General features: G+C 42.1%; 1 protein-coding gene across 1 annotated transcript in view; it reads left to right on the top strand.

Annotated features, from left to right (window-relative positions):
• Positions 1–24,582, top strand: part of LOC128690675 (insulin-like peptide receptor) — a 646,235-nt gene that overhangs the window by 599,805 nt on the left and 21,848 nt on the right. Inside the window, exons 22-25 of the mRNA XM_070088152.1 lie at positions 990–1,212; positions 1,561–1,702; positions 8,874–9,045; positions 18,631–18,767. Coding sequence (XP_069944253.1) covers positions 990–1,212; positions 1,561–1,702; positions 8,874–9,045; positions 18,631–18,767 — 674 coding nt within the window. The remainder of the gene's footprint in view (positions 1–989; positions 1,213–1,560; positions 1,703–8,873; positions 9,046–18,630; positions 18,768–24,582) is intronic.

The raw sequence follows: 24,582 nt of genomic DNA, 5'->3' as shown, positions 1-24,582 counted from the left end.
TTGTATTTCTATTGAAGACTTCGAAAAATAACTAAATGAATTTTTATAAAATGTGTTTAATTGATGTAGATTTCCACATATTTCTGATAGGTTATTAACTCCTAATGATCATTAAAAGGCGAACAGGAAATTGAAATAATCCCTAATTAAAGGTTGTTGACTCTGGCAATAAAATGTCCATTAAAATTATGACAGTTGTCATCTGGAGTAGTTTATATTCAAGATTAAAACATTAAACTGTTTGGAATCAGCATTAAAAGTTCCTTATAGATCTAAAAATGACCTCTGATGATCTTGCTATTATTACTATTATTATTTTAGTAGTAGTACCATTAATAATAATAATAATAATAATAATAATAATAATAATAATAATGATAATAATAATAATAATAATAATAATAATAATAATAATAATAATAATAATGATAATAATAATAATAATAATAATGATAATGATAATGATAATAATAATAATGATAATGATAATGATAATAATAATAATAATAATAATAATAATAATAATAATAATGATAATAATAATAATAATAATAATAATAATAATGATAATGATAATGATAATAATATTAATGATAATGATAATGATAATAATAATAATAATAATAACAATGATAATGATAATGATAATAATGATAATAATTGTATTAAAAATAATAATAATGAAAATATTAATTATAATCACATCGTCATCATCTTAATAATCTGCATCTTGATCATTATCGTCAAATATCATCATCTGCCCAAGACAACCCTCAGAAAAGAGAATTTACATTTATATATTTACATTTAGAACTAATGAGGAAGCTGTAATTTGGTAAATTGTAAAAGAGTGAACCAAACTGCCGAATAATGTCACTGATTTTTATACTCTGGTTGTGAGTTGAACCAACCTGTCATGGGTTAATAAGAATACGCTAAGGGCTACTTGGTTTTTATTTTCTAACATAAGTTTTGTGTCACACTGTTAGAGGGTTTCGCTCCGGCCGAGATCTTCCGAGAGGAATTTATCCTCTGGAGGGACGACCTGAAAGTTCTTCAGGAACCTGCTCTTGGTAATGGGTTCTTCGGGAAGGTGCTGCAGGGAGAGCTCACTCTAAACGGCCAGCAGAATAAGGTGGCTGTCAAGACTCACAGGGACAGAGCCACCACAGAGGACATCCATCAGTTTCTCAAGGAAGCTGCACTTATGCAGTAAGTACACAACCAGCAGTCAGATGCAGACATCAATACAGGTTGGATATATAACTCCTGCAGTCAGATGTACATCCACTAACAAGCAAAACAAGATTAGGTTACTCCTGAAATTAACAGGTTAATGTTATTTTGAAGAGCGTTATTGAAGGAAGCTAGAAAAAGCTGAGTGGTGGAAGTTAACTTGGATACAAACATTTCGAGTCATCATGAAGTCTGTTACGATAGGTGGGAAAGGTTGCCTACTTTGATATTTCTAGCAGGGATGTCACATGTCTCTTCACATGTAGGAGGGGGGAGTATGGATCCTGTTGGGTGATCAATAGGTCTACGTTATATGTCTGGCAGGGACATCTCGTGCCATCATGTGGTTCGTCTGCTGGGTGTGGTGGGAGACTACGCACCTGTCTATGTCGTGATGGAACTCATGCAAGAAGGTGACCTCAAGACATTCCTCAATAATCACCCACCTAACTTCCTCACCTGCCAGGTATGTCTCCCCTCACCTGCCAGGTATGTTCCCTTCCCCCTACCAGGTATGTTCCCCTTACCAGGCTGCTACTGCTGGCCGCAAGCAATCAAACGTACAAACCACAGTCGTACAAACCACAGTCGTACGTTTGTACGACTTTAGCTATCTCCCCATCCCCCCGTGACGGCAGTCTAGTTTCTATTAGTAGTTCCTCTTATACATTGGTGGGAGACTGTTAAACTGCCTTGGGCCCCGGATATTTATTGTGTTTTCTCTTTGTGTACGCATGGCGTCCCTGCTTTCCATTTTAAAGGAACCTAGGAACAATGAGTCCTAATTATACTTTTTAAAAGGGTAGACTGGTAAGATAGCGGAAGGGTTCCTGGAGTATACCTGGTCAGATAACCAAAACCTCCAGCTGCGGGTCTTCATATGACTAAGACCAGCGTCCGGAAACACTGGTCGTGTTTCTGGGCAAATCTTACCTAACCTAACCTTCTTATTATCGGTGGAATTTTGCACCGTCTGACTAGTCTTTTGCTTTCGTAGGGCGTGATTTCTGCGTGCGGATTTGGGACCAGTCCCTCTAGGAATTTACAGGTGTAGATTATGATGTATATCTCTCGCCTGCAGTCTAAGGAGTACAGGTCAAAAGACTCCAAACGTTACCAGTAATTAAGGAGCTTGACTGAACTTGTACATGCAGTGAAGATTCTCGGTGCATTCTCTAGCTCCGAGACTTCACCTGCCTTGAATGACACTGTTAGTGTACAACAGTATTCCAGCCTAGAGGGAACAAGTGACTTAAAAAGGTTCATCACTGGCTCTGCATCCCTTGTTTTCAAAGTTCTCATTATCCATCCTATCATTTTCCTCTTAAATGTGATACTGACGCCGTTGTGATCCCTGATGATGTATGCAATTAACACAGAATGAATAAATCTTTTAACAAGTGTAACAGAAAATTTCAGTTCTGCTGGAAACATTGCTGGAAGCATTGCTGGAAGCATTGCTGGAAGCATTGCTGGAAGCATTGCTGGAAGCATTGCTGGAAGCATTGCTGTAAGCATTGCTGGAAGCATTGCTAGAAACATTGCTGGAAGCATTGCTGGAAGCATTGCTGGAAGCATTGCTGGAAGCATTGCTGGAAGCATTGCTGGAAGCATTGCTGGAAGCATTGCTACAAACTTTGCTGGAAACATTGCTGGAAGCATTGCTAGAAACATTGCTGGAAGCATTGCTGGAAACATTGCTCTAAACATTGCTGGAAACATTGCTGGAAACATTGCTGGAAGCATTGCTGGAGGCATTGCTGGAAACATTGCTGGAAACATTCCTGGAAGCATTGATCTAAGCATTGATGGAAACATTGCTGGAAACACTGCTGGAAACACTGCTGGAAGCATTCTCACTGGAAGCAGCAAATATCCTTGAAGTTAATCCCACTGATATCATACATCAAAGTGACTGAGAAAATAAGTCAATTTGCTTATTTTATGGAAAACCATTGGTGTCAGTCATCATCCATGTTGCTCTGCAACAGAAAGATCCTTCCTATCACAACTCCTAAAACACTAACTAGTCTTACGAGTTGAAACAGAATCAGATACAATGGAAGAATGTCATAATGCTGTAGTTACAGAGACACTGGATGTTGAGTGATGTTTCATAAACTGATGTCACAGAGTATAATGGGTAAGTACGAAGGTGAATATTAATTTATTAAAAGAAATACAAAGAGCGATAGTAAACAAAATGAATCCATTAAAACACTGAAAGATCTGCAATTCAATAAAAAGAAAAGCCTAGCATTGAGCAACGGAAAACAACGTAATATTAACGGTGAAAAAGTCATCTGCATCGATATGGAATGAAGCTAACACTCATAATATGTACTAGACATAACGTAAAGGAAGAACTCAAAATATTCACTGGATTTAGAGCGTTATGAAGGCACTCAAAATATTTATTGGAAATAACGCTCTCACATCTTTTAAACGGCGGCAACAGTTATAAAATTTAGTAGTATTAACGAGAGCAGCGACTCAGGAAGGTACTACCGTCCTGCCAGATGCCTGTGGAACGGAAACCTGTAGTTGTTTTACACACTGGTAGGACTCCTGGTGTCCTTTCTTTCTGTCTCCTAAACACTTCAGAAAACAGGTACATCTTGCTATTTCTGCTCACACATAGGTCATACTACATATACATGTGCACGTATAGGTATGGTTTAGAAAGACACGTAAGCAAACACTTTGACATATTTATTACAAAACGTTTCGGTTCTGGGATCTGGGTCAAGAAATGATCAAGGTCCCAGGACCTTTATTTTCAAATATGTCAAAGTGTTTGCTTACGTGTCTTTCTAAACCAACTTGTCGGTATTTATTACCAAGGTTTATACCACACGTATAAGTATATACACTCATCTGAACTTTCTTCTGTTTTCTTAATAGGTCTTGTTCTTATCTATTTCCTTTCAGCTCTCTGGGGGAAGTGGAAAAGAATCTTTCCTTCGTAAGCCATGTATGTTGTAAGACGCCACTAAAATGCTGGGAGCAATTGGCTAATAACCACTTCTCCTGTATTCTTGGCTTCTTATCAAGGAGCGTAAATAATAGGAGTCCTCAGGATGTTCTTCAGCTCTATATATCTTTGGTTGGGCCTCGTTTAGATTATGCTGCTCAGTTTTGGTCACCGTATTACAGAATGGATATAAATGCTCTGGAAAACGTACAAAGGAGGATGACAAAGTTGATCCTATTCATCAGAAATCTTCCCTATGAGGATAGACTGAGGCCCTAAATCTGCACTCTCTAGAAAGGCGTAGAATTAGGGGGGACATGATTGAGGTGTATAAATGGAAAACATGAATAAATAAGGTTGATGTAAATAGTGTGCTAGAAATATACAGCCAAGACAGGACTCGCAGCAGTGGTTTTAAGTTGGAGAAATTCAGATTCAGGAAGGATATAGGAGAGCACTGGTTTGGTAATAGAGTTGTGGATGAGTGGAACAAACTCCCAAGTACTGTCATAGACGCTAAAACGTTGTGTAGTTTTAAAAATAGGTTAGAAAAATACATGAGTGTGTGTGACTGAGTGTGAGTTGGATCTGACTAGCTTGTGCTAGTGGGTCAGATGCCGTGCTCCTTCCTTAAGTGGATATCATCTGACCTGACTAGGTAGGGTCATTGGCTTAAGCTGGTAGGAGACTTGGACCTGCCTCTCATGGGCCAGTAAGCCTGTGCAGTGTTCCCTCTTTCTTATGTTCTTATGTAAGATAGAAGAAACTATTGGTAGAATGATGGCCTAGTGGAAGCATAGGCAATGATGATGGAGAAATACAGGATAGTTTTTAGAATTCAGTGTTAGAGAAATCAGAAGAAGTTTGTGGATATAGGCTTGTGAATGCGGGAGGGAAGAGCAGTGATTGGTGGAATGATAAGGTAAAGAGAGTAGTAATAAAGAGAAAAAGTTAACATATGATTCTTTTCTACAAAACAGAAGTGATATAAGGAGGGAGTATATGGTGAGAAAAAGAGAAATTAAGAGAGTGGTGAAGGAATGTAAGAGGAGAGCAAATGAGAGTGGATGAGATGCTATCAACATATTTTACTGAGAATAAGAAAATGTTCTGGAGAACGAGCGGATTTGACAGTTAAAAATAGAAGTGGAGAGTTATTCGATGGAAAGTTGGAGGTATTGGGAAGAAGGTACTAAATATATATGAAGATAGTGAAGCTTTGATCTCGTGCATTGGCCAGGGAGGTATAACACCGTTTAGGAGTGAAGATGAATGTGGAGGTGGCACGTGAATTGATGGGTAGAATGAAAGAGGATAAACCAGCAGGGATTAATGGTGTCAAGAGAGAAATTGTTATAAGCAAGTGGAGATATAGTTTTGGAATGGTTGGTTCTTTCATTTAATAAATGTATGAGCGAGGGGAAGGTACCTGTGGATTGGCAGAGACCATACATAGTTCCTTTGTATAAAGGCAAAGGGGACAAAAGAGAGTGTAATAACTACAGAGGAATAAACTTATAAAGTATACCAGGTACTGTAGAATTTTACTGAAAGAATTAAAAGACAGAGAGCAAGATCACAAATAAATCAGGAGGCTTTAGGAAGGGTAGAGAATATGTAGACCAAGTGTTTACAGTGAAGCATATACGTGAGCAGTATTAGATAAGGGTAAAGTGGTTTTCGATGTATTTATGGATTTGGAAAAGGCATATGATAGGGTGGATAGGGAAATAATATTGTAAGTGTATGGAGTAAGTGGTTGGTTACTGAAATCAGATAAGAGGTTTTATGAGGATAGTGAGGCTCAGTTTAGACTATGTGGGAGAGAGATTATTTTCCAGTAAAAGTAGGTCTTATACAGGGATCCTTGATGTCACCATGGATGTTCAATATATTTATAGGTGGGGTTGTGTGAGAAGTGAATGCTTATGGGTTGGTTTGAAAGATAAGAAATCTAACACAAAGAGGGAGTTGTCACAGTTGGTTTTTGCTGATGACATTTTGCATTAGGAAGATACTGAAAAGAAGTTACAGATGTTGGTGGACGTATTTAGGAGGGTGTGCAAGAGAAGGAAATTCAAAGTGATCATAGGAAAGAGTGAAGTAATGAGAATTACAGAAAGTTAGGTAATGAATCATTGGAAATCAGACTGGAGGGCAATGTGTGGTGTAATTATTAATCAAATCAAATCAAGTTTATTCTCTATAAGGGTTACAATGTGGGGTTTACAGGATTTGGATATTGTGGGGTTTACATGTTATAAAATACTAATTACAGAGGGGGCCACTAGGACACCTAGCATGGCTAGGCATTTCGGGCATCATGTAGGATTATGCAGACATTATGTAGGAAGGAGGTTAGAAGGAGGTGCAGGATTTTTTAAAAGGATAATCCAGAGGGCTGAAGAAGGATTGCTGAAGTGGGTCGGACATTTAGAGAGGATGGAACAAAATTGGATGACTTGGAGGGTGTATAAATCTGTATTGGAAGGAAGACAGGGTAGGTGGTAAGGTTAGTGGAAGGAGGTAAAGTAGGTTTTGTGTGCGAGGGGCTTGAACTTCCAGCCAGCGTGTGAGAGGATGTTAGGTAGAAGCGAGTAAAGGCAAATGGTTTTTATGACTTGCTGTTGGAGTGTAAGCAAAATAACATTTACGAAGGAAGTCAGGGAAACTGGCTAGCCGGACTTGAGTCCTGAGCTCTGATGGAGGAGTGGAGATATGTTGCAGTTCTTGAACTGTAGTGTCGACACGCGTCTGGCAAGATGGTCACTGAATTACGAAAGTGTTTCTTCTCTTTTGGGTCACCCTGCATGGGTGGGAAACTACCTTTGTGTTTATGAATAAACAAGTAATGTCAAATAAATCTGAAGGATAGAAAGCATAATAAAAATACAACATTGTTCTAGATTATAACTGTGTGTAAATAATATCAGTATAAGAGGCCAATACTTGAAGGTCACACACTTATGCACATTTATACACACTTATACATACTGATACACATTCGTACATTCATGCACACTTATACACATTCATATACACTTATACACACTCATACACACTTATACACATTCATACACACTTATACACATTCATACACATTCATACACACTTATACACATTCATACACACTTATACACATTCATACACACTTATACACATTCATACACACATATACACATTCATACACACTTATACACATTCATACACACATATACACATTCATATACACTTATACACATTCATACACACATATACACATTCATATACACTTATACACATTCATACACACATATACACATTCATACACACATATACACATTCATACACACTTATACACATTCATACACACATATACACATTCATATACACTTATACACATTCATACACTCATATACACATTCATATACACTTATACACATTCATACACACTTATACACATTCATACACACATATACACATTCATACACACTTATACACATTCATACACACATATACACATTCATATACACTTATACACATTCATACACTCATATACACATTCATATACACTTATACACATTCATACACACTTATACACATTCATACACACATATACACATTCATACACACTTATACACATTCATACACACTTATACACATTCATACACACTTATACACATTTTTACACTTACACAACACCCCATAAACAAGATCCACGTAACACTATAATAACGCAGTTCCTACTCCTCGACTTTAAGAACCACAAAACCTACTGTTAACACAACACCACTTAACTCCAACTCCTTGAATCAAGAGCATCCTGTCATACCCACACCAAACACCATATTATACCCGCCTCAACACCATATTTCATCCCCTCTGATCAACTTCAATAAATTCTCGTAGGTCACCTTCTTATTTTTATTTAATTCATCTTAGAGTTATCTTTATTTTCATTAAAATATTCGAAGAGTTTCCAAAAAATCCAATATATTTTTCATTTAATCTTTATAGAAATATCCATAAAATTCTATATATTTACAATAAATATTCATAGAAATTACTCATATTTCCGACAAATCTTCATTAAAAAATCCTATATTTTCCATAAATTTCCGTATAAATACCCATAAAATCCCATTTCATTAAAATCCTCAAATTTTCATAATAATATTTTTAGACTAATTATTTTATTAAAATATTCATAGGGTACTCAATATTTTCATTAAAATCACCAATGTTTCTCTCAGGAGATATTTTGTTAATATCAGAGATTATTCTCACATGACAAAAATCTCCCCTGACTCACTCGCAGGTTCCTCAGAGACGTTCCTGCCAGGTTAACCTAGTTGCTGGAGAAAGTCGAAGAAATATTTTTTTAAAACTGAGTAGGCTTTTGTAATTTATTAAACTATCGTAGTTATGTGGTCACTAGTCAGTATAACACAGTGAAAACTGTTCTTTAATTGAAAAGGGCAAAGAGTTTTGCGTCTGGGGGGGATATCTAAGACCTATTAGCTGCCCGCTTCCCCCTGTGGCTAAATTACTCGGTCCGGAGATCTACTAATTCGAATGACTTCAGCTACGGTACTCTAGCACATGTTTTCCACTGTTTAACAACAGTGACTGGTAAGGAGTTATTTCTTCAACACATCTTCCCTTCCATCTTTCCCTACTACAGAAGATGATGGAAATGGCAGTGGAAGCTGCGGATGGGATGGCTTACCTGGCTGCCTGTAAACTGGTGCACCGAGACCTGGCAGCCCGGAACTGTATGCTGGATCACAACCTCACTCTCAAGATTGGTGACTTCGGGCTCACACGTAATCTTAAAGCCGAGTACTATAGGAAAGGTATTTTCTTTTTCAGGCTTTCTTATATCAGTTACCTGTCATAATTGTCTCATTCAACACAAGAGTTTATCTTGTCTTCCCTCCTGTAATACAAGGGGATATAAATGGAATGAAATTAATTAAGGTTAAACAAGAGTATAATATTGTCCCCTTCTTGTTCACTTATCAGGGGAAGAAGAAACTACAGGTCTCTGCTTCACAGTCACTTGGCAGGATGATAGTACCTCCCTGGGTGGTTGTTGTCAACCAGCCTACTACCACAGGACGGTAGTACCTCCCTGGGTGGATGTTGTCAACCAGCCTACTACCACAGGACGGTAGTACCTCCCTGGGTGGTTGCTGTCTACCAACCTACTACCACAGGACGATAGTACCCCCCTGGGTGGTTGTTGCCAACCAGCCTACTACCACAGGACGGTAGTACCTCCCTGGGTGGTTGTTGTCTACCAGCCTACTACCACAGGATGGTAGTACCTCCCTGGGTGGTTGCTGTCTACCAACCTACTACCACAGGATGGTAGTACCTCCCTGGGTGGTTGCTGTCTACCAACCTACTACCACAGGACGGTAGTACCTCCCTGGGTGGTTGCTGTCTACCAGCCTACTACCACAGGATGGTAGTACCTCCCTGGGTGGTTGCTGTCTACCAACCTACTACCACAGGACGGTAGTACCTCCCTGGGTGGTTGCTGTCTACCAGCCTACTACCACAGGAAGGTAGTACCTCCCTGGGTGGTTGCTGTCTACCAGCCTACTACCACAGGAAGGTAGTACCTCCCTGGGTGGTTGTTGTCTACCAGCCTACTACCACAGGATGGTAGTACCTCCCTGGGTGGTTGCTGTCTACCAGCCTACTACCACAGGACGGTAGTACCTCCCTGGGTGGTTGCTGTCTACCAGCCTACTACCACAGGACGGTAGTACCTCCCTGGGTGGTTGCTGTCTACCAGCCTACTACCACAGGACGGTAGTACCTCCCTGGGTGGTTGCTGTCTACCAGCCTACTACCACAGGACGGTAGTACCTCCCTGGGTGGTTGCTGTCTACCAGCCTACTACCACAGGACGGTAGTACCTCCCTGGGTGGTTGCTGACTACCAGCCTACTACCACAGGACGGTAGTACCTCCCTGGGTGGTTGCTGTCTACCAGCCTACTACCACAGGACGGTAGTACCTCCCTGGGTGGTTGCTGTCTACCAGCCTACTACCACAGGACGGTAGTACCTCCCTGGGTGGTTGCTGTCTACCAGCCTACTACCACAGGAAGGTAGTACCTCCCTGGGTGGTTGTTGTCTACCAGCCTACTACCACAGGATGGTAGTACCTCCCTGGGTGGTTGCTGTCTACCAGCCTACTACCACAGGACGGTAGTACCTCCCTGGGTGGTTGCTGTCTACCAGCCTACTACCACAGGACGGTAGTACCTCCCTGGGTGGTTGCTGTCTACCAGCCTACTACCACAGGAAGGTAGTACCTCCCTGGGTGGTAGCTGTCTACCAACCTACTACCACAGGACGGTAGTACCTCCCTGGGTGGTTGCTGTCTACCAACCTACTACCACAGGACGGTAGTACCTCCATGGGTGGTTGCTGTCTACCAACCTACTACCACAGGACGGTAGTACCTCCCTGGGTGGTTGCTGTCTACCAGCCTACTACCACAGGAAGGTAGTACCTCCCTGGGTGGTTGCTGTCTACCAACCTACTACCACAGGACGGTAGTACCTCCCTGGGTGGTTGCTGTCTACCAACCTACTACCACAGGACGGTAGTACCTCCCTGGGTGGTTGCTGTCTACCAACCTACTACCACAGGACGGTAGTACCTCCCTGGGTGGTTGCTGTCTACCAGCCTACTACCACAGGACGGTAGTACCTCCCTGGGTGGTTGCTGTCTACCAACCTACTACCACAGGACGGTAGTACCTCCCTGGGTGGTTGCTGTCTACCAGCCTACTACCACTGGACGGTAGTACCTCCCTGGGTGGTTGCTGTCTACCAACCTACTACTACAGGAAGGTAGTACCTCCCTGGGTGGTTGCTGTCTACCAGCCTACTACCACAGGACGGTAGCACCTCCCTGGGTCGTTGCTGTCTGCCAACCTACTACCACAGGAAGGTAGTACCTCCCTGGGTGGTTGTTGTCTACCAGCCTACTACCACAGAACGGTAGCACCTCCCTGGGTGGTTGCTGTCTACCAGCCTACTACCACAGGAAGGTAGTACCTCCCTGGGTGGTTGTTGTCTACCAGCCTACTACCACAGGATGGTAGTACCTCCCTGGGTGGTTGCTGTCTACCAGCCTACTACCACAGGACGGTAGTACCTCCCTGGGTGGTTGCTGTCTACCAGCCTACTACCACAGGACGGTAGTACCTCCCTGGGTGGTTGCTGTCTACCAGCCTACTACCACAGGAAGGTAGTACCTCCCTGGGTGGTAGCTGTCTACCAACCTACTACCACAGGACGGTAGTACCTCCCTGGGTGGTTGCTGTCTACCAACCTACTACCACAGGACGGTAGTACCTCCATGGGTGGTTGCTGTCTACCAACCTACTACCACAGGACGGTAGTACCTCCCTGGGTGGTTGCTGTCTACCAGCCTACTACCACAGGAAGGTAGTACCTCCCTGGGTGGTTGCTGTCTACCAACCTACTACCACAGGACGGTAGTACCTCCCTGGGTGGTTGCTGTCTACCAACCTACTACCACAGGACGGTAGTACCTCCCTGGGTGGTTGCTGTCTACCAACCTACTACCACAGGACGGTAGTACCTCCCTGGGTGGTTGCTGTCTACCAGCCTACTACCACAGGACGGTAGTACCTCCCTGGGTGGTTGCTGTCTACCAACCTACTACCACAGGACGGTAGTACCTCCCTGGGTGGTTGCTGTCTACCAGCCTACTACCACTGGACGGTAGTACCTCCCTGGGTGGTTGCTGTCTACCAACCTACTACTACAGGAAGGTAGTACCTCCCTGGGTGGTTGCTGTCTACCAGCCTACTACCACAGGACGGTAGCACCTCCCTGGGTCGTTGCTGTCTGCCAACCTACTACCACAGGAAGGTAGTACCTCCCTGGGTGGTTGTTGTCTACCAGCCTACTACCACAGAACGGTAGCACCTCCCTGGGTGGTTGCTGTCTACCAGCCTACTACCACAGGACGGTAGTACCTCCCTGGGTGGTTGCTGTCTACCAACCTACTACCACAAGAAGGTAGTACCTCCCTGGGTGGTTGCTGTCTACCAACCTACTACCACAGGAAGGTAGTACCTCCCTGGGTGGCTGCTGTCTACCAACCTACTACCACAGGACGGTAGTACCTCCCTGGGTGGTTGCTGTCTACCAACCTACTACCACAGGACGGTAGTACCTCCCTGGGTGGTTGCTGTCTGTCAACTTACTACCACAGGACGGTAGTACCTCCCTGGGTGGTTGCTGTCTACCAGCCTACTACCACAGGACGGTAGCACCTCCCTGGGTGGTTGCTGTCTACCAGCCTACTACCACAGGTCGGTAGCACCTCCCTGGGTGGTTGCTGTCTACCAACCTACTACCACAGGACGGTAGTACCTCCCTGGGTGGTTGCTGTCTACCAACCTACTACCACAGGACGGTAGTACCTCCCTGGGTGGTTGTTGTCAACCAACCTACTACCACAGGACGGTAGTACCTCTCTGGGTGGTTGCTGTCTACCAACCTACTACCACAGGAAGGTAGTACCTCCCTGGGTGGTTGTTGTCTACCAACCTACTACCACAGGAAGGTAGTACCTTCCTGGGTGGTTGCTGTCTACCAACCTACTTCCACAGGACGGTAGTACCTCCCTGGGTGGTTGTTGTCTACCAGCCTACTACCACAGGAAGGTAGTACCTCCCTGGGTGGTTGCTGTCTACCAACCTACTACCACAGGACGGTAGGACCTCCCTGGGTGGTTGCTGTCTACCAGCCTACTACCACAGGACGGTAGTACCTCCCTGGGTGGATGTTGTCTACCAACCTACTACCACGGGACGGTAGTACCTCCCTGGGTGGTTGCTGTCTACCAGCCTACTACCACAGGACGGTAGTACCTCCCTGGGTGGTTGCTGTCTACCAACCTACTACCACAGGACGGTAGTACCTCCCTGGGTGGTTGCTGTCTACCAACCTACTGCCACAGGACGGTAGTACCTCCCTGGGTGGTTGCTGTCTACCAACCTACTACCACAGGACGGTAGTACCTCCCTGGGTGGTTGCTGTCTACCAACCTACTACCACAGGACGATAGTACCCCCCTGGGTGGTTGCTGTCTACCAACCTACTACCACAGGACGGTAGTACCTCCCTGGGTGGTTGCTGTCTACCAACCTACTACCACAGGACGGTAGTACCTCCCTGGGTGGTTGCTGTCTACCAACCTACTACCACAGGACGGTAGTACCTCCCTGGGTGGTTGCTGTCTACCAACCTACTACCACAGGACGGTAGTACCTCCCTGGGTGGTTGCTGTCTACCAACCTACTGCCTAGTGATATGTATATATACATATATATATATATATATATATATATATATATATATATATATATATATATATATATATATATATATATATATATATATATGTCGTGTCGAACAGGTAAAATTGGTCAATTAGCAAGAACTCATTTAAAATTAAGTGTTTTCTAAATTTTTCTCTTATACTTTTAAACATATATATTTTTTTATTTATGTTAACGTAGAAAATAATAATTTTGTATCAAATGCACCTTAGAAAACTTACCTAACCTTGTTACAGCAAGCGCAATTTAATTTAGCAATAATTTCACAAAAATCATTCAGAACCTAATGAAAAAAAAAGTCTTTCATTGTGTTTATCTATTATTAAATTATTGTTAGCTTATTAAAAATATATTTAGTTAGGTTAGGCTAAATTAAATTGCGCTTGTTATAATAAGGTTAGGCAAGTTTTCTAAGGTTCTTTTGGTACAAAATTATTAATTTTTACATTAATATGAGTGAAACAAATTTATCTTTAAACATATAAGAGAATATTTTAGAAAGGACTTAATTTTAAATGAGTTCTTGCTAATTTACCAGTTTTACCTATTCGGCACGTTTTGAAATTATCCATTTTTGACAGTGGTTGTTTTTCTTATTGCGATATCACATGTAATACAATAATAATAATAATAATAATAATAATAATAATAATAATAATAATAATAATAATAATAATAATAATATCTTTATTTACTTCATGTACAAGGTATACAGACCATAGTTGACATCACTGACATACTACTATATAGAAAGCCGCTTGTTATGCTGAGCATTTCCCGCAAATTAGGTCAGTTTTGTCCCAGGATGCGACCCACACCAATCCACTAACACCCAGGTACCTAGTTTACTGATGGGTGAACATGGACAACCAGTGTAAGGAAACACGCTCCATGTTTCTACCCCTCACTGGGGCTCGAACCCAGACCCTCGCCTTGTAAACCGAGAGCTTTAGCTACCAGGCTACAGGGCCACCACATGTATTTACAGATACATGTATATACATATACATATTTTTATTATTATTTATTATCACACTGGCCGAATCCCACCAAGGCAGGGTGGCCCAAAAAAGAAAAACTTTCACCATCATTCACTCCATCACTGTCTTGCCAGAAGGGCGCTTTACACTACAGTTTTTAAACTGCAACATTAACACCCCTCCTTCAGAGTGCAGGCACTGTACTTCCCATCTCCAGGACTCAAGTCCGGCCTGCCGGTTTCTCTGAACCCCTTCATAAATGTTACTTTGCTCACACTCCAACAGCACGTCAAGTATTAAAAACCATTTGTCTCCATTCACTCCTATCAAACACGCTCACGCATGCCTGCTGGAAGTCCAAGCCCCTCGCACACAAAACCTCCTTTACCCCCTCCCTCCAACCTTTCCTAGGCCGACCCCTACCCCGCCTTCCTTCCACTACAGACTGATACACTCTTGAAGTCATTCTATTTCGCTCCATTCTCTCTACATGTCCGAACCACCTCAACAACCCTTCCTCAGCCCTCTGGACAACAGTTTTGGTAATCCCGCACCTCCTCCTAACTTCCAAACTACGAATTCTCTGCATTATATTCACACCACACATTGCTCTCAGACATGACATCTCCACTGCCTCCAGCCTTCTCCTCGCTGCAACATTCATCACCAATGCTTCACACCCATATAAGAGCGTTGGTAAAACTATACTCTCATACATTCCCCTCTTTGCCTCCAAGGACAAAGTTCTTTGTCTCCACAGACTCCTAAGTGCACCATTCACCCTTTTCCCCTCATCAATTCTATGATTCACCTCATCTTTCTTAGACCCATCCGCTGACACGTCCACTCCCAAATATCTGAATACATTCACCTCCTCCATACCCTCTCCCTCCAATCTGATATCCAATCTTTCATCACCTAATCTTTTTGTTATCCTCATAACCTTACTCTTTCCTGTATTCACTTTTAATTTTCTTCTTTTGCATACCCTACCAAATTCATCCACCAATCTCTGCAACTTCTCTTCAGAATCTCCCAAGAGCACAGTGTCATCAGCAAAGAGCAACTGTGACAACTCCCACTTTATGTGTGATTCTTTATCTTTTAACTGCACGCCTCTTGCCAAGACCCTCGCATTTACTTCTCTTATAACCCCATCTATAAATATATTAAACAACCACGGTGACATCACACATCCTTGTCTAAGGCCTACTTTTACTGGGAAATAAATTCCCTCTTTCCTACATACTCTAACTTGAGCCTCACTATCCTCGTAAAAACTCTTCACTGCTTTCAGTAACCTACCTCCTACACCATACACCTGCAATGTCTGCCACATTGCCCCCCTATCCACCCTGCCATACGCCTTTTCCAAATCCATAAATGCCACAAAGACCTCTTTAGCCTTATCTAAATACTGTTCACTTATGTGTTTCACTGTAAACACCTGGTCCACACACCCTCTACCTTTCCTAAAGCCTCCTTGTTCATCTGCTATCCTATTCTCCGTCTTACTCTTAATTCTTTCAATAATAACTCTGCCATACACTTTACCAGGTACACTCAACAAACTTATCCCCCTATAATTTTTGCACTCTCTTTTGTCCCCTTTGCCTTTATACAAAGGAACTATGCATGCTCTCTGCCAATCCCTAGGTACCTTACCCTCTTCCATACATTTATTAAATAATTGCACCAACCACTCCAAAACTATATCCCCACCTGCTTTTAACATTTCTATCTTTATCCCATCAATCCCGGCTGCCTTACCCCATTTCATTTTACCTACTGCCTCACGAACTTCCCCCACACTCACAACTGGCTCTTCCTCACTCCTACAAGATGTTATTCCTCCTTGCCCTATACACGAAATCACAGCGTCCCTATCTTCATCAACATTTAACAATTCCTCAAAATATTCCCTCCATCTTCCCAATACCTCTAACTCTCCATTTAATAACTCTCCTCTCCTATTTTTAACTGACAAATCCATTTGTTCTCTAGGCTTCCTTAACTTGTTAATCTCACTCCAAAACTTTTTCGTATTTTCAACAAAATTTGTTGATAACATCTCAACCACTCTCTCATTTGCTCTCTTTTTACATTGCTTCACCACTCTCTTAACCTCTCTCTTTTTTTCCATATACTCCTCCCTCCTTGCATCACTTCTACTTTGTAAAAACTTCTCATATGCTAACTTTTTCTCCTTTACTACTCTCTTTACATTATCATTCCACCAACCGCTCCTCTTCCCTCCCGCACCCACCTTCCTGTAACCACAAACTTCTGCTGAACACTCGAACACTACATTTTTAAATAACAAAAAGGCACAATACCGTGACTGGAACGATACACAAATAACCCGCACATAAAAGACAGAAGCTTACCTACCCCATACCTCTTCGACCGTATTGCCTATGCTCTCATTAGCCCATCTATCCTCCAATAGCTGTTTATATCTTACCCTAACTGCTTCCTCTTTTAGTTTATAAACCTTCACCTCTCTCTTCCCTGATGCTTCTTTTCTCCTTGTATCCCATCTACCTTTTACTCTCAGTGTAGCTACAACTAAAAAGTGATCTGATATATCTGTGGCCCCTTTATAAACATGTACATCCTGAAGTCTACTCAACAGTCTTTTATCTACCAATACATAATCCAACAAACTACTGTCATTTCGCCCTACATCATATCTTGTATACTTATTTATCCTCTTTTTCCTAAAATATGTATTACCTATAACTAAACCCCTTTCTATACAAAGTTCAATCAAAGGGCTCCCATTATCATTTACACCTGGCACCCCAAACTTACCTACCACACCCTCTCTAAAAGTTTCTCCTACTTTAGCATTCAGGTCCCCTACCTCAATTACTCTCTCACTTAGTTCAAAGGCTCCTATACATTCACTTAACATCTCCCAAAATCTCTCTCTCTCCTCTACATTCCTCTCTTCTCCAGGTGCATACACGCTTATTATGACCCACTTTTCGCATCCAACCTTTACTTTAATCCACATAATTCTTGAATTTACACATTCATATTCTCTTTTCTCCTTCCTTAACTGATCCTTCAACATTACTGCTACCCCTTCCTTTGCTCTAACTCTCTCAGATATTCCAGATTTAATCCCATTTATTTCCCCCCACCGAAACTCCCCTACCCCTTTCAGCTTTGTTTCGCTTAGGGCCAGGACATCCAACTTCTTTTCATTCATAACATCAGCAATCATCTGTTTCTTGTCATCCGCACTACATCCACGCACATTCAAGCATCCCAGTTTTATAAAGTTTTTCTTCTTCTCTTTTTTAGTAAATGTCTACAGGAGAAGGGGTTACTAGCCCATTGCTCCCGGCATTTTAGTCGCCTCATACGACACGCATGGCTTACGGAGGAAAGATTCTTTTCCACTTCCCCATGGACAATAGAAGAAATAAAGAAGAACAAGAGCTATTTAGAAAAAGGAGAAAAACCTAGATGTATATATATATATATATATATATATAATATATATATATATATATATATATATATATATATATATATATATATATATATATATATATATATATATATATATATATATATATATATATATGCATGTGCGTGCCTGTGAAGTGTGACCAAAGTGTAAGTAGGAGTAGCAAGATATCCCTGTTATCTAGCGTGTTTATGAGACAGAAAAAGAAACCAGCAATCCTACCATCATGCAAAACAGTTACAGGTTTCTGTTTCACAGTCATCTGGCAGGACGGTAGTACTTCCCTGGGTGGTTGCTGTCTATCAACCTACTACCTATACTACATATACATATATATACATATATATATATAAGTCCAAAATATATGGAGAAACCATAAAGTCAGGAACCCAAGGTGAAGCAAGTATTCACTGTCTGGAGTACCAGACTGAGGCGCTGGAAGAGACAGATAGCAGCCCTCGAGTCTCTGATGGCTTCGTTGAGCCTGAAGATATATTCTAAATATAATTATTAAATTATTAATGAACAAGAAGGATCTGAGTTAAGTTGTAATAATGTAAAATATTGTTGTGTTGCCAGAGGGGCACAAGGTACTGCCAGTTAAATGGATGGCGCCGGAGAGTCTTCAGTTCAGCTTGTACAGTACTCAGAGTGACGTCTGGAGTTATGGTGTCCTACTCTGGGAGATGGCAACAAGAGGTGTTACCCCTTACAAGGTAAGCTACTTCTACCCTGTATTCATATATTTATAGTTATAGGGGAAGTCTCAACTCCTAGACATGCCTCTTACCTGGTCGTTACAGGGTGCATTCCAGCCTAGTCTTCTGGACCTCTACCACATTTGTAGATTAAGATGTGTATGTAACTTTCCTCTATAACTTTCTCTCCTATTTTATTTACTAACCTCGATGATTCTGAAGCAATTTTAGTTAACATGATCGATATTCTTTAACTTCCATCTGTGTTCTGTTTCTCATTTTGCCCCGTCGTAGTCTGCTTCTGCTCATCCTGTGGAGTCCTCTTGGTATTTTACAGGTTGTCTCATCCGGTCGTTCAGTCGTATAATATGATTGAGTTTTTCTACGTAAGTCACTAGTCATAGATCATTTCCCTTAGTCTTGAGACTAATCTCGTTTTGAACCTCTGTATCATCACCAGTTTTAAACCTTTCTATTACCAGTTTTCACAATCTGTTTCATCACAGTTTCCTGGCTTTACCAAATGTGAGTTCCAGGTTGGCGCTGCTTCCAATATATTTATATAGACTCACGAATTATTCTGAACTTCTCACCAATTAATCTCAAATTTGCTAAATGAGAATATGTTGCAGAAATTATTCTGAGATGTGTTGCTTGTCATTAATCTCTCCCCTGGCTCCATCTAGCTCAAGTGATGCTTGTCATTATTCTCACCCCTGGCTCCATCTAGCTCAAGTGATGCTTGTCATTATTCTCACCCCTGGCTCCATCTAGCTCAAGTGATGCTTGTCATTATTCTCTCCCCTGGCTCCATCTAGCTCAAGTGATGCTTATCATTATTCTCACCCCTGGCTCCATCTAGCTCAAGTGATGCTTATCATTATTCTCTCCCCTGGCTCCATCTAGCTCAAGTGATGCTTGTCATTATTCTCACCCCTGGCTCCATCTAGCTCAAGTGATGCTTATCATTATTCTCTCCCCTGGCTCCATCTAGCTCAAGTGATGCTTATCATTATTCTCACCCCTGGCTCCATCTAGCTCAAGTGATGCTTATCATTATTCTCACCCCTGGCTCCATCTAGCTCAAGTGATGCTTGTCATTATTCTCTCCCCTGGCTCCATCTAGCTCAAGTGATGCTTATCATTATTCTCACCCCTGGCTCCATCTAGCTCAAGTGATGCTTATCATTATTCTCACCCCTGGCTCCATCTAGCTCAAGTGATGCTTGTCATTATTCTCACCCCTGGCTCCATCTAGCTCAAGTGATGCTTGTCATTATTCTCACCCTTGGCTCCATCTAGCTCAAGTGATGCTTGTCATTATTCTCACCCCTGGCTCCATCTAGCTCAAGTGATGCTTGTCATTATTCTCACCCCTGGCTCCATCTAGCTCAAGTGATGCTTGTCATTATTCTCACCCCTGGCTCCATCTAGCTCAAGTGATGCTTGTCATTATTCTCACCCCTGGCTCCATCTAGCTCAAGTGATGCTTATCATTATTCTCACCCCTGGCTCCATCTAGCTCAAGTGATGCTTGTCATTATTCTCACCCCTGGCTCCATCTAGCTCAAGTGATGCTTGTCATTATTCTCACCCCTGGCTCCATCTAGCTCAAGTGATGCTTGTCATTATTCTCACCCCTGGCTCCATCTAGCTCAAGTGATGCTTATCATTATTCTCTCCCCTGGCTCCATCTAGCTCAAGTGATGCTTATCATTATTCTCACCCTTGGCTCCATCTAGCTCAAGTGATGCTTGTCATTATTCTCACCCCTGGCTCCATCTAGCTCAAGTGATGCTTTTCATTATTCTCACCCTTGGCTCCATCTAGCTCAAGTGATGCTTGTCATTATTCTCACCCCTGGCTCCATCTAGCTCAAGTGATGCTTGTCATTATTCTCACCCCTGGCTCCATCTAGCTCAAGTGATGCTTGTCATTATTCTCACCCCTGGCTCCATCTAGCTCAAGTGATGCTTGTCATTATTCTCACCCCTGGCTCCATCTAGCTCAAGTGATGCTTGTCATTATTCTCACCCCTGGCTCCATCTAGCTCAAGTGATGCTTGTCATTATTCTCACCCCTGGCTCCATCTAGCTCAAGTGATGCTTGTCATTATTCTCACCCCTGGCTCCATCTAGCTCAAGTGATGCTTGTCATTATTCTCACCCCTGGCTCCATCTAGCTCAAGTGATGCTTGTCATTATTCTCACCCTTGGCTCCATCTAGCTCAAGTGATGCTTGTCATTATTCTCACCCCTGGCTCCATCTAGCTCAAGTGATGCTTGTCATTATTCTCACCCCTGGCTCCATCTAGCTCAAGTGATGCTTGTCATTATTCTCACCCCTGGCTCCATCTAGCTCAAGTGATGCTTGTCATTATTCTCACCCCTGGCTCCATCTAGCTCAAGTGATGCTTGTCATTATTCTCACCCCTGGCTCCATCTAGCTCAAGTGATGCTTGTCATTATTCTCACCCCTGGCTCCATCTAGCTCAAGTGATGCTTGTCATTATTCTCACCCCTGGCTCCATCTAGCTCAAGTGATGCTTGTCATTATTCTCACCCCTGGCTCCATCTAGCTCAAGTGATGCTTGTCATTATTCTCACCCTTGGCTCCATCTAGCTCAAGTGATGCTTGTCATTATTCTCACCCCTGGCTCCATCTAGCTCAAGTGATGCTTATCATTATTCTCACCCCTGGCTCCATCTAGCTCAAGTGATGCTTGTCATTATTCTCACCCCTGGCTCCATCTAGCTCAAGTGATGCTTGTCATTATTCTCACCCCTGGCTCCATCTAGCTCAAGTGATGCTTGTCATTATTCTCACCCCTGGCTCCATCTAGCTCAAGTGATGCTTGTCATTATTCTCACCCCTGGCTCCATCTAGCTCAAGTGATGCTTGTCATTATTCTCACCCCTGGCTCCATCTAGCTCAAGTGATGCTTGTCATTATTCTCACCCCTGGCTCCATCTAGCTCAAGTGATGCTTGTCATTATTCTCACCCCTGGCTCCATCTAGCTCAAGTGATGCTTGTCATTATTCTCACCCCTGGCTCCATCTAGCTCAAGTGATGCTTGTCATTATTCTCACCCCTGGCTCCATCTAGCTCAAGTGATGCTTGTCATTATTCTCTCCCCTGGCTCCATCTAGCTCAAGTGATGCTTGTCATTATTCTCACCCCTGGCTCCATCTAGCTCAAGTGATGCTTGTCATTATTCTCACCCCTGGCTCCATCTAGCTCAAGTGATGCTTGTCATTATTCTCTCCCCTGGCTCCATCTAGCTCAAGTGATGCTTATCATTATTCTCTCCCCTGGCTCCATCTAGCTCATGTGATGCTTGTCATTATTCTCACCCCTGGCTCCATCTAGCTCAAGTGATGCTTGTCATTATTCTCACCCCTGGCTCCATCTAGCTCAAGTGATGCTTGTCATTATTCTCACCCCTGGCTCCATCTAGCTCAAGTGATGCTTGTCATTATTCTCACCCCTGGCTCCATCTAGCTCAAGTGATGCTTGTCATTATTCTCTCCCCTGGCTCCATCTAGCTCAAGTGATGCTTATCATTATTCTCTCCCCTGGCTCCATCTAGCTCAAGTGATGCTTGTCATTATTCTCTCCCCTGGCTCCATCTAGCTCAAGTGATGCTTGTCATTATTCTCTCCCCTGGCTCCATCTAGCTCAAGTGATGCTTGTCATTATTCTCACCCCTGGCTCCATCTAGCTCAAGTGATGCTTGTCATTATTCTCACCCCTGGCTCCATCTAGCTCAAGTGATGCTTGTCATTATTCTCACCCCTGGCTCCATCTAGCTCAAGTGATGCTTGTCATTAATCTCTCCCCTGGCTCCATCTAGCTCAAGTGATGCTTGTCATTAATCTCTCCCCTGGCTCCATCTAGCTCAAGTGATGCTTGTCATTATTCTCACCCCTGGCTCCATCTAGCTCAAGTGATGCTTGTCATTATTCTCACCCTTGGCTCCATCTAGCTCAAGTGATGCTTGTCATTATTCTCTCCCCTGGCTCCATCTAGCTCATGTGATGATTATTGCAGCCTAAGTTTCTTGAGTCTACTCAGTGTCTAGTCTACATTCACATTTCCCATTTTTCGTTGTTATATACTTATTCATTGCGAGACCTCTTCCCAGACAATCACTCTCCTAGTTGATAAGTTCTCTTAGACCATAGAGTGTTGGTTCCACTGTACTTTAACACAGGGTCTCCAGACTGCGGTCAGGCACAAGGTTTCATGCGGCCCGCAGAAACTTGAAATATTTATAAATAGTGAAATTAATAAACCCTCATTTTCAGTGACTTCAACCACTTAAAGTTAAGAATTTTTTGCGTATAACAATTTATATGTCAAGATTTGTTCAAATTTTAGTTCTAATCTTGTTATTCTTCAGGTATAATCTGTTTAGTGATGAATGGGACATAAAGTACTTCATTGTGCAAGTACGTGATAAAGCCTTGTGTCGTGTACCACGAGGCTGTTGCACTTTTGAAGGAATACAATGTACGTCGACACTATGAGACCAAAAATAAACCAAGTTATTCCCAATTCACAGAAACACAGCGTTCGGAAAGATCTGAATCAATGTAATGTAGGTTTCTGTCCCAACAAGGTCTTTTATGCAGAAGAAAGCTGAAATGAAGCTCAGACTGGTTACAAAGTAGTCTATGCGTTAGCTAATAGAGGAAAGTCATTCACTGATGAAGATCTGATCTAAGCAATGGGAGAGTTACTCAGACAAAGCACGCTAGGCTAATGGAAATAAGACAATTGCTTTTGTGGCTACTCCCAAATAAAATCAGGAGGATTAAGGCCGTTTGTAAGATGATATAATTGGCATCTTGTATGAATAAAGAGGCAATATTAGATGGTGATTTAGAGGTGCCTAACATAAACTGAAACGCCAGACACTTCAACGTTATTGAGGACAACTTTCTAACTGCCACTTAGGCTAGTAGAAGCATCAATATAGTAAACGGTGATATCATTCGATTGAAAATAAACATTGTCTTTGAGATCTAAAAAAAATAAGCACTGAGAAAGTTCACAATTACTGAGCAGCTAACTGAGCCGAGATATCAAAAAAATTGATTAGTGCGAACTGCTAAATACAGATAATGTAGAAGAAATGAAGAACAAATCTAAAATAAAATATCTTAGCAGCATGAAGGATAACCTATTAAGAAAATGAAAAAAGATAAGGGCGAAAGAAAGCCAGACTAGATGATGAGACAACTAAGATCACAGGAAAAAATCAAAATGCATATAATAGCGACCTCGTAGACGTAGACCATAAAAAAACAGGTCCAGCAAAAGGACAAATTTAACGAAAGATAATCCAAAAGAATTCTTCAAATATGTCAGAAGAAAAGTAAGGAAAAACAGCAACAATGAGACTGTTTAACTAGCGATAACAGCAGATTATCAGACAACATTGAAATGGCGTCTATACGAGGTAGAACTGACGCTAGCTGGTCTGCACATCTACCCAGCAGTCTTGGGCTCATTTTGTCTAAACCCACAGTCTTTTTTTTTTCAGTCCAGCAATTTAAGAAGATACACTTCATCTTGCCTTAATGTCACCACCGGCAACTTTGACACAGTTCTTGCGGCAAGCCAAGGAGGGTTCCTGACTGGATCAGGAACTTGCATCTTGGCAGCAAAGTGTTTGGGAAAGAGGTCAGGTTTCTCCTGCCTGCTGGTAGAGACGATCCCATCCTGCCGATTTAGAGGTGGAATAATTTCATCAGGTGAATAACAATGTTGGTCTTTGACCAAGGACCACCAAGTTTTGGAGCCCACTCTATATTATGAAAAATTTAT

The sequence above is a fragment of the Cherax quadricarinatus genome, chromosome 24 (assembly GCF_038502225.1).
Source record: "Cherax quadricarinatus isolate ZL_2023a chromosome 24, ASM3850222v1, whole genome shotgun sequence".
Classification (NCBI taxonomy): domain Eukaryota; kingdom Metazoa; phylum Arthropoda; class Malacostraca; order Decapoda; family Parastacidae; genus Cherax; species Cherax quadricarinatus.
Note: the sequence above shows the minus strand (reverse complement) of the source record. Positions and strands in the feature narration are given on the sequence as shown.